Below are 11,529 nucleotides of genomic sequence, written 5' to 3' on the forward strand. Positions count from 1 at the left end.
TGGTCCTGATCTGATCTGACTTAGTATCTGTCGATTCCATTTTGCTAAATAATACTTAAAGTCCTCATTAGTCAAGTACCTGCTTGTACTCTCACTGTTTAATACTGTAGTGACTTGAAGAGGCAGGAACTTCCATGCTGGGAAACAGAGATCACTGTGAGAGTTTAGACAGTAGAGGAGCACCGTGACAAAGACCTCCCAGTTCGAGGCTCAGGGGACTAGTTTTCAAGTTATTCTATAGTAGTTTTTCATTTTTTTTTTCTGGGTTTTTCTTGTAAAACTCTGACACACACAGATGAACAAACACAGAACTCCTCAGAGAGATCTGCTGTCTGTTATTTCTGATAGAAACCCCCAGTGACAGAAAGACAGGGTTTTCCTGTTTGAAGAATTTTTCTTGTGCTCATATTCATGACTTTTCTTTTTTTTTTTTTTTAAACCTTCTTGGGATCTTAGGATGTGACTCAGGGGATTAGTTGAAGTTTTTCTATGGTAGTGACTAGAAAACAACTGGCCACCACTTTCCGTTTTGTGGTAAAACTCTGGTGCACACAGACGAACAAACAGCCTTAAACTCCTCTGAGAGATCCACTGTTTCTGATAGAAAACTCCAGTGACAGAAGGACAAAGTTGGCAGGAGGGAGGAACATTTTCCTGCAGGAAGCATTTTTCTGAGAGCAGTGATTGAAGGAGCTGTCTGGAACTTTTTTGGCTCAAGGATTTTATTGTGCATGTTTGTGTGAGAGAGAGTTTGTAGGCAGGTGTGGCCTGTGTGAATTCCAGGCTAATGATAGGCTTCCAGAGTCTGACAGTCTGTCTTTGACCCAAACCATTAACTGACAACACACAAGATTACTGAAAAGCTGAGGAGGCGTTTGCTCTGTGTGTGTGTGTGTGTGTGTGTGTGTGTGTTCAGGCTGGTTTTTATAACGCTGTCACTTCAGGGAGGAGAGGCAGAAGGTTTTGGGAAAGGCAGTGAAGACATGCTGCCTCTCTGACGGCTGGCTGGCAGCATTGCTTCATCCTCCTCTGATATAAATGAGCTGGAGGCAGGAAGCTGGAGTTCAGTCTGAGTTCTTCTCTCCATGAAGCCAAAGACGAGGATTCAGGAAAACGTTCAGACTGAGCTGTAAGATCAGGAGATAGCAGCAGAGGCTAAACACCTCACACGAGTCGGACACAAAACATTCATCAGCAAACTTTGATGAAATCGATGGCAATGCTGGTCTTCAAGTCCTGTCTGGGAAAGCTGGTACGTGAGGGTCAGTGAGGAAGCTGTGCTGCTTTTATTTTGACTTTGTTTGTGGGACTTTTGTGGCAGCAAACTGGTATTTTGTTCCTGTTTTTGTCTGAAATCTGGTATTTAACAGGATATGTGGAGGGTTTCTGTGTTAGTGTCATTTCTTCATTCATTCAGACTTTAGATTCATTTAGGTTTGGAGTTACATCTGTTCAGAAACGTGAATTTGAGTCAAAAAATCGGAGGTGAATCTATGTAGTTAAGGGTCTGAGTCTGCACCAGCATGAGAGACTGAGCTGACATGAGGCTATAAAAAAGTTTAGAAAGTCTAACTTTATGGAAAAGCGATGTGGCGCACTGTAACTGTAATTACAGATCTTTGAGTCTGTCACACTGGAGCTCTAATTGATTGGAGTTAGAAATATGACCAGTTCTGAACTTAACCCTCTTGAACCCCAAACAGCTTCTGGTGTTTTCAGCTCCTGGTTTATTTTTCTTCACTGTGGTTCATTTTTCTCTGCAATCTGAAGTCCTGCAGCTCTGTGGAAACAGAACATCATGAAGAAGGAGCAGAACTCGGATACGACTTGTGCCATTGTTTCTGCTTCTACAATGTCTGTTTCTGATAAGTGTTTTTTAAAGATACCGTGCCCCTTTGGGTGCAGAGGGTTAAATACTTCTGGTATATGGAGATCTAAAGTTTGTGGTGGTCTGTGTTTGTGTAGAAACCGGACTCAAGGAGTTCTAGAGGAAGTCTGGACAGAGAAGAAGGTGGACTCCAACCACCGGTGAGTTACTGTTCTTAGTGTTTTTAGCAGCAGCTGGTCTCCTCTTCTTCTATTTTAATCAGAGCTCAGCTTCCTGTACGTCACATTCTCCTCTTTCTAATTTTCACGGTCAGAATCAAAGTTTTCTATCTGAACTGTTTGTGTTTTAAGGGGAGGATGTGTGCTGACGGAAGTCCGTGTTTTGGTTTTGGTTTGTTTTGATTGGAGCAGAGCGGATTGATCCAGGAAGTGACCCGTTGGTCAGAGATGTGGGGTCAAAGGATTCCCACAGCATCACTGGATATTTATAGAAAACTGCTGCAGAAAACAGAGTTGGTCCCAGTGTTGGTCACAGATTCTTACTGGTGCTCTGTAGTTTACTGAGTCTCTCTGTTTGTGCTTTTATTACAGTGAAAATCACCACTAGAGGAGATCTGACCAGTGCTGACGGTTGGAGCATTTACAGCTGAAATCTTTCATTTAGTAACTGAATGTAAAACTAATTACCTTTCAGAAACAACTATTTTGATTATTGATTGTAAGTCATTTACAGACACAAATGTCAAACAGATCCAGCTTTCTGAAACCTATTAGGACTGATTTTCTGGTGAACTACATATGTGTGGGTTTTATACTGCTGGATGGGAAAACAAGCGGTTGACCCGTTGTAACCCCATTTAATAGTTTCTGTGCATTTTCTGTTTAATTTTTGTTCACTGGTTCATTTTTCAATCGAAAGTCCTGCAGCTCTGTGGAAACAAACTACATGAAGAAAGAGAGAGAATTCAGAAATGTCTTCTGGGCAGAATGCTAGCGCTCTGTTCACAACCTGCAGTTCAATCAAAAAGTCCTAGAATTTTTATCACTCATGACTGCTGCTTGCTGCTGATTCACTCATGGCTTCATCTTTGCACAGAATTTTGAGTTTTTTTTGCAGAATCTGGTGCAAACGGTTTAATTTTGGTGAATTTTGAAATGAGACGTAAAGAAAATGATTTTGGTTAAATATCGCAATTTTAACCCAAGATTTGGTTAATATTCCTGATAGAGCCCTACGTCACACGTCAGGAGTTCAAGGACTGTCATGAAGTTTAAAATCTGCCCAATTTTTTCAGCTTTTACATTTTCTAAATCTGGTAGTGGTGTAATTCTGGTGATTTATTTTTTAAAATAACCCTTCTACCCTGTCAAAGACTGTTTCGTTGTGCTTTCACTGTTCTCTGATGTTTTAGAAACCAAGCAGTCGTTTGTTTGTGTGTGAAAGAAGATGCAGATTTATTTATTTATTTATTTTTTACTTCAATGATCCCTTAGAAGAGACACTACGTCGTTTTTAAGTCCCTCTGTGATATAAGTTCAGTGATTTGCACAGCGACTCGTACAGAACCTGCTGCTGGTTGTTTGCTCTTAACACTCAGGTGGGGCTGAAGTCTAACTTCATCACTTCTTCTCTCTCTTTGCCAGACTAATGTTTCCCTCCACTGATTTAGTTTCTTCATCTTAGATCTAAATCATGTTGTTGGTCAGAGATTCTGTGCGACTTTATCCAAACTTCTCGGAGTTGCATGTTGCTGCCAGCAGCAGTTGTTGCAGCAGTCTGGAGATATTTCCGTCTCTGTAATTCATCTCCCTGCTTGTCCTCCTCCCATTGAATGGTTGTGGTTTGTGGTGGGAAAATCTCCCTGGTTTGTGTGTGAGTGTATGTGTGTGTGTGTGTGTGTGTGTGTGTGTGTGAATTGCAGTCGTGGAGTATTTTTGGGTGTCGGTGGTTGTCAGGCCTCAACACTGCGACGGCACCGAGGCTCTGCAGTCCTCACTGCAGTTTTCTCACACAGAGAAAACAACAAAGATGCAGCAATAATACAACAAAGTAAATATGTGGGTCTGGAACCACTCGGAGAGTTTGTGGCATCAAATCATGAAGACTGGCTGCAGGATTCTCTTCCAGTTCTGAACCGGAGCTCCAACAAAGGAAACACTGTTTAGTTAAGCTCAGCAACACAAAGCTGGGAACTTTCCCTCTGAGCCTCGGTGTCGTGTGACGACAACATTAACTTGGATTCCTGACATTTTTCAGGCTGCTGCTGGTTTCTGCCTGTGAAGTTCTAATTTCCTGCAAAACTTCTGATTATATACGTGATATGCATTTTCTAACCCAAGTGTTTTGTTTGTTGTTTGTTTGTTTGTGCAGACAGGAAACCAGCACATATACCAGCCCGTTGGCAAACCAGGTAATATACCGGCCCTCCATAATTACACTTCACCACTTAGTTTTATTCTGTCAGTCTGTTCTTACACAGCTGTGTTCTCTCTACTCGTTCTGTCTCTGCTTCCATGTCAGTGTTTCTGTCAGCGTTGGTCTGCAGAGTTTACAGTCTGCTGCCTCAATCTGACAGATCTGGTCGTGAACTCTGCCACTGAGCAAACCGACTTCAGTTTATCTGGACAGACAGCATGTCAGGCTCAATATGTTGTTGCTCACAGCATGGATAAGATAGAAAACAGAAAACCATGCAGGTTGAAATGGATTCACAGTTTAGAGTTTTATATCAACAGCTGCGTTTGTCCAAAATGAGTCAGAAAATGGTAGAATTAGTAACTAGAACTTCTGAGCAGTAAGACAGGAATAAAAAAGAAAAAACAAAAGACGAATTCCTTTATTTATTGTCAAAAAATCTACAGCCTAGAAGAAATGAGATATTCTGTAGAAATATGTTTCACCATGCTGAACGTGTCTTACAACTTGTTCCTCTGCTCACCATTTCTGAGCCGTGCTGCATTTATTTTTATTACTTTTATTTTCCTCTCAATCTCTATAACTTGTTTCCACACTTGTCTTCTTATTACACAACCTGCAGTTCAACCTACTTCAGTCAAAAAGTCCCAAAACTTCTGTCACTTGTGACCGCTGGTTGCTGCTGATTCACTCATGGAGAGCAGGATTCTTAGTTTTATCTTTCAGCTTAATCTGGTGGCAACGGTTTATTTTGATGAAATATCGCAGCTTTTATCCGAGCATTGTTTAATTTTCCTGATTGACACGAATGTCACACATGATGAGTTCAAGGACCGTCACAAAATGTAAAATCGGAGAAATTCTTTCAGTTTTACAGTTTCTGGATCAGATCAAAAGTGGCATTTACAGTCTGGTCCAAACAGTTTATTTCTGGTGAATTTTTAAATGAGATATTTCACTGGATTAAAACCTGACGTCCTGAACAATGCAGTTGTAGTTTATGATGCAAACAGAGACTGGAGCTGCTCTGTAACCAAGACAGAATCATTCCAAGCATTCAGAGTGCACTTCTATAAAACTGAGTAGAACTAATTAGTATTTTACGTTCCGTCTCCTGCAGAGCATGCAGCACCCCCAAAGAAACCTCCTCGACCCGGAGCCCAGAGCCAGGTGGGCCTGGCCTGTCTGAATACTGGAGACAGCTACAACGACGGCGTCAAGGTACACACACACACACACACACACACACACACACACACACACACACACACACACACACACACACACACACACACACACGTTCATACTTCTATCTTAGTGAGGACATCCATAGGCGTAATGCATTTCCTAGAGCCTTACCCTAACCTTAACCATCACAACTGATCGCCTAACCCTAACCCTTACCCTAACCCTAAGCAAACCTCAATTCATACCTGTTCTCTAAAAACAAGTCTTCACCCTCAAACATGGCTGTTTCAAAGTGAGGACCGGCCAAAATGTCCTCACTTTGTAAAAATGTCCTCACTTTGATAGTTAAATGCAGAAAGTGGTCCTCACCATGTAGCAAGTACAAGAACACACACACACACACACACACACACACACACACACACACACACACACACACACACACACACACACACACACACACACACACAACATTTACGCCACATTTCCAGAACAAATACTCAACATACACACAACATATACGCAACACACACACTACAGACACACAACAGACACCTCTAGATGTACACAGCAGTTGTATTGAAGCTGTAGCTGCTCATGCCAGGATACTGCTTTGACCTGATGTGCACATTGCATGTTGTAGATCATTAATATTTTTTGTCTTCTTCCCTCTGGCTGCTCTTCCTCCTCCTCTTCCTCCTCCTGCCTCATGTTGACCTGTAGCCCTGGAGGGTAAGCAGCTCACTGAGTGTGCTCTCTGTTGGTCTCCGTCTGACTCCTCCGTCCGTCCAGCCAATCACAGCATTTAAACACCTTAATTCATCCTGCTGGCTCCCTCTGAGCGAACATCCACATCTAGCTGCTTTCATTCTTATAGAAACCATTTTCAACTCATTGAACCACAGTTTTCTAAGCTACGTGGAAAATCTTTTAGATCTTCTCTGCTGCTCTCAGTTTCTCCTCTATTTATGACATTTGAGATGTTTGTCCATCTTCTGTTTGTTCTTTAAGGCCCCGATAGGAGCAGCTAGCTTTGTTTTCAAGTTGTTGTAGGATGACATCATGTGTACAAAGTTCCAGAATACAGGGATTCACAGTAGGTGGTGAGTAAAATGAGTTAAGGGTTGAGTTTAGATGAGATAATATTTTAGACATGGATTCAGACAAGAGAAGAGGTTTGACGGAAAGTGAAGATGATGTGAGGCAGAAGATGAGAAGAGCTGGTTTATGTCAGTGAAGATCTAGTATGAAATAAATTCATCCTGATGTGGTCTGTATTGGACAGACAGAGCGACGCTGCTATCTAGTGGCCAGAGTAGAGAACTGATCTGAGTAACATTTGTCTGTTCCGACTCTTTTTTTTTTTTTTTTTTTTTTTTTGTTAACCCTCTGAACTCCAAACAGTTTCTGTGCTTTATTTGCTTCGGTCTCATTTTTCTTCACCGTGCTTCATTTTTCAATCTAAAGTCCTGCAGCTCTATGGAAACAGAGCAACATGAACAAGGAGAGAGAACTCAGAAAAGTCTTCTGTTAGTGAGACACAGTTAGAATGATGGAAATCAGAAAAAAAAATCAAAGTTGAAGTAACAAGTTAGAGTCAGCATGGAGCATTTACACTGGAAACAAAATACTGTTTACATTTCTATAATCTCTACAGTTTTTTTCTCTTCAGCTGTAGGAACGTGTTTCACTAAACAGGATGTGTCTTCCAAAAGCCTGCTTCTCTGTTTAATGTTGTTGAGCTATGCTGCATTTGTTTTATTGATCCAGTAGGTTTTGTTTTTGAGTCAATATAATTTAATTTTAGGCTATTTTTCCTGCTGTTTTGCTGCTGGATGAAAACTCAATAGTTCTTTATGTTTTTACTGTTTCTGGCTTTAATAAAAATCGTTTTTTGTTAATGATGACGAAGCAGCCGACAGGTTTTGGGATCCAGAGGGTCAAAATCAAAGCATGTCAAGGTGAAAAAAACATAACCTGCGCAAATCCATTCCATCACTTCCTCCTTAATCTGTTCGTTTTCCTCCATGACTCCAGTCTTTGGTCAGTCAACAGATTTTTTATTTCCATCTCAGTTATCCTGCAGATCCACACAGTCAGCTCTGGCCATGATTGATTTGAGAAGCTCATTGCTGGTTTTCTGTTACCGTCGGTCGTCACACTTCTCTCCTGATTATTTGTTCTTTCTTGAACCTGTCACTCACCGTTTCCTCTCCTGTCATTGGTCAGCTGCAGCCTCAGGAGATCAGCCCGCCTCCCACCGCCAACCTGGACCGCTCCAACGACAAGGTGTACGAGAACGTGACGGGTTTGGTCAAAGCTGTGATCGAGATGTCGAGCAGGATTCAGCCGGCGCCTCCGGAGGAATACGTTCCCATGGTCAAGGTGAGGAGGAAACTCACCGCTGCTTCTCACTGTCCAGAGGATTTAAAGAAGAATGATTTGTGATTCACCTGTAGCTGGACTCTCTCTGCTCTTTAAGAACAAATGCAGGAAGTCGTGATGTCTCTGATCTGTTCTTCAAACCAAATGAAGGAATCCTGTGTTTGTACTTATCAGGTTAACTGGTTGTTGTGAAAACTGAATGTGTGTTGTTGTTTCCAGGATGTGGGTCTGGCGTTGAGGACGTTATTGGCCACAGTGGATGAGACTCTACCTCAACTTCCTCCCAGCACACACAGAGAGGTCCAAACACACACTTTAGTGCCAGCATAAACACACACATGATTTGATATGGTCTGTATCATCAGATGGATGAATGACAGGTTTCCTTCCACAGATTGAAATGGCCCAGAAGCTGCTGAACTCTGACCTGGCAGAGCTGATTGGGAAGATGAAGCTAGCCCAACAATATGTGATGACCAGGTAGGTGCCAACACAGAGACTAAACATACCAACAACATCTCCATATATACAGTCTTACCTGTTCCCCTCTTGTTCCTATTCATTTGTATGTTTTAATTTAAGGAAAGGTTTATGTGCACAAGAGTCAGTAGCGCTAGCTGTTAGCGCTAGCTGTTAAATCTGAATTTACCAAAAGTTCATGAAGCTGCAACTGCATAAAAACTGTAAAAGATATCAAAACATGAATTTACATGAATAGCATTAAATCTTTGTAACCTGTTCAAACTTTGAATGAAGTTCTCCAGTTTCAGTTTCTCCTGTAGAATCTGTCAGAGCTGCAGGGATCCAAAGATGGCTGGTTTTAGCAGCCGTCCAACCAACTTCCTACTCATTTTCACTGCCAAAAGTCATAGCACACTATTGCAGGCCGACCTACACAATTTAAAATAAAATTTTATGGGTTTTCTGAAAGCTGTAGGAGGAGGTTTGGAGCAAAGTAACAAGACTGAAGCAGAACTGAGTTTAGAAACAAAAAGTAAAAATCTGTAGAGAAACAGACATGAGCAGAGAAGAGCCTGCAACCAGCAGCAGAGACTCTAAAGCTGAGCTGAATGAAACAAGTCCACATAAATTAGGTAAATACCAAGAATTTAATGTTTTATTCTGAAATTATTTGACTTTCTTGGGCTCCAGCTAAACTCGAAGTTTTATGGTATTTAATATACAGGGTGTCCCAAAAAAAATTACATGGTTTAAAATGTCTGTATCGGAGTGACCACATGGTCAGGAGAAATGAAACCTTATTTTGGACATAAAAGTATTTTTTCTGTAAATTTCAAATGAGAAATTCTGGGGGGTGGTAATTGATGGCAATTTGTTCGCATAATTGGTCATTTCCACGTCCAAATCTGCTTTCCTGTTGGTGCTTGTTTATGAATTTTTCTAAGAAATTCACGTTGTACATTCACATTTGACTGAGCTTGGGTGTACTTCAAAACACAGAACGTCTTTTCTGTTGCAGTAAACGGCATGTCTATTCCTGAAAGCAGAAAAATAAAAATGATTTTTTTTTTTTAGCAAAAAAGAGCAAACACATTTTAACAAATCATTAGGTGTTGAAATGATATCCGTTTTTTTGGGGGGGACACCCTGCACTTTAAAGAAAGAAACAATTTAGAAAAAAATTGAAGCAATAGTAATCTGTGCAGAATCTTCTCATTTTTGATGCTACCACAAGGGGGCGCCACATGCTGACACATGGCATCATCACCTCCCTGCTCCTAACATTGCATTTACTTCCTGTTTCTCTGCTGTGTCTCAGCCTGCAGCAGGACTACAAGAAGCAGATGCTGACGGCGGCTCACGCTCTCGCCGTCGACGCCAAGAACCTGCTGGACGTCATCGACCAATCACGGTTGAAGATGATGGCCCAGTCCCGCCCACATTAGCCGACAGCGGGCCGAGCTGACCAACAGCAGCGTCACGGTGGTTCCTGTTGGCGGGGCAGAGCTCCAGACTCTGGATTAGTGACCAGAGAACCATCAGAATCTGGATTAAAATCTCACCACTGTGACTTTACAAGAACAGAGCAAAAACACTTCCTGAATCAGGGACTGGCAGCTTCGCTCTCTTTGGACTGGAACACAGTGACGACCGGAGGAAGAGAGGAATAAACTGCAGCTCTGGGCCTGAGATCCAGTCAGAGGTTTAATCAGTGGGGGGGGCATCGAGTGGATTTACAGCTTTTAGGCAGAACCATCGATCTGCAGCGTGCATGAAGCTTCAGAGAGGAGGACTTTACATCAGCACGGTTATGAAGGCTGGTACTGAACTCCTTCCTCACCACAACCACAACCAGAAGTTTCCTCTCCGGGTTCAGGTGGATGTTTCAACCAGAAAACTCACAGGAACTGTTCTTGGTCTCCATCCCATCCTGGGTTCCCTCCGTCTCACCAGCTTTTATTTATAGACTCAAATCACACAGAGGAGACGGAGGGAGGACCAGGAAACCTCCCGTTTCACTCACTTCTCCTTCCTCTCAGTCTTCCTCAGCTCCTCTTTGAGCAGATTTAAAGACTCCAAATGTGAAGAATCCAACTATGTCTGGGTGAACACTCAACTCACCTTTTTTTATTGGCTGGCTCCATGTTTTTGTTGTTTTAAGCTGTTTTCTTCTTCTCCTCCTCCTTCTTCTTCTTCTTCTGTGCTGAAAACAAGCAGATGTTCAGTCCCAGCGGTCAGAAAGTCGTGGGTTTGATGGTTCAGTGTGAAGAGGAGGTTCTTGTGTCTCAGACTGGTCACTGAGCTTTACTTCTTTCTTCTGTAGTCCAATTGTTGTTCCTCATACGACGAGTGTCACACCTTTACCTGTCCTACCACCCACCAGTGACACACAGTCCCAGTTTCTGTCAGGTGTCACACTTTAAAATGCCTCCAGGGGAAACAAACACATGAAATGTGGAGCCACACGACTGGAACTCAAAACACTTAACAGAGAAAACCGCAGATGTTAATATGGAGCCACATAATGACTTCTCGCTATATGAGTTATCCTGGTGACTGTACTGGTGTAGCATGGTGTACTGGTACAGAGAAGAGCATATTTGCACAGCACCTAAAAAACGTTAAGAAAAACCCCACACATCCTAACTTTTTTAATCCTATTTTACCCAGATGTGACTCCCATGTTTAGCCAGCAAAGAAACTATCAGATATGTGGGTGTTATGGGGATAAAAATGTAAAAAAAAAAAATAATAAATCAAAAAAACAAACAAAACAATCTATTTTATCTCCTCGTTGTTGTGTAAATCTGCTCATGTTGGTATATTGTAAGCTATACTGGTGTGTATCACTGGTCAATTGTACAGAACTCGTACTAGTAAACACTGGTTTTTATTTTGTCTTCTGGGCTCAAGCAGCCATCTTGTCAAATAGGAGGAAAAAACAGTGAAATAAAATAATGACGAAATCAGTTTCTCCTCTTCTGATCCATCTTATGCCTCCAGCTCCTGTAGTTTTATAGTTTTTATTTAAATGTGGAGCATTTTATTTTCCATCTAAGTGAGCATTTCATATTTTACACAGGGTTTCAGTTTCATGATTTTTTTAATGTTAGCTACATGTTTTTATACTCTAATGTAGAATCATATTTTACATCACAGCTGCACCTTCCTCTGAACCTCCAACAACCAGGTGAGTGTTTTGTAAATGTGTAACATGATGATGTAGACGAGTGATTTCAAAACAGGTGTTT

The 11,529-nt window shown here is 41.7% G+C and overlaps 1 protein-coding gene across 13 annotated transcripts in view; it reads left to right on the top strand.

The window, feature by feature from the left end:
* Positions 1–11,247, top strand: part of LOC110963358 (focal adhesion kinase 1-like) — a 75,007-nt gene extending 63,760 nt beyond the window's left edge. For 8 of the 13 annotated variants that reach the window (XM_051957364.1, XM_051957365.1, XM_051957362.1 and 5 more), the window contains 7 exons: positions 1,966–2,028; positions 4,199–4,238; positions 5,364–5,464; positions 7,661–7,816; positions 8,036–8,116; positions 8,211–8,296; positions 9,597–11,247. In XM_051957364.1, coding sequence (XP_051813324.1) covers positions 1,966–2,028; positions 4,199–4,238; positions 5,364–5,464; positions 7,661–7,816; positions 8,036–8,116; positions 8,211–8,296; positions 9,597–9,723 — 654 coding nt within the window. In that variant the 3' untranslated portion in view covers positions 9,724–11,247. Of the gene's footprint in view, positions 1–1,965; positions 2,029–4,198; positions 4,239–5,363; positions 5,465–6,154; positions 6,164–7,660; positions 7,817–8,035; positions 8,117–8,210; positions 8,297–9,596 lie in introns of all 13 variants that reach the window. The other 5 variants (XM_022211699.2, XM_022211700.2, XM_022211698.2 and 2 more) reach the window with 2 other exon arrangements.
* The last annotated feature ends 282 nt before the right edge of the window (positions 11,248–11,529 follow it).

Source organism: Acanthochromis polyacanthus, chromosome 12 (genome assembly GCF_021347895.1).
Source record: "Acanthochromis polyacanthus isolate Apoly-LR-REF ecotype Palm Island chromosome 12, KAUST_Apoly_ChrSc, whole genome shotgun sequence".
NCBI lineage: Eukaryota > Metazoa > Chordata > Actinopteri > Pomacentridae > Acanthochromis > Acanthochromis polyacanthus.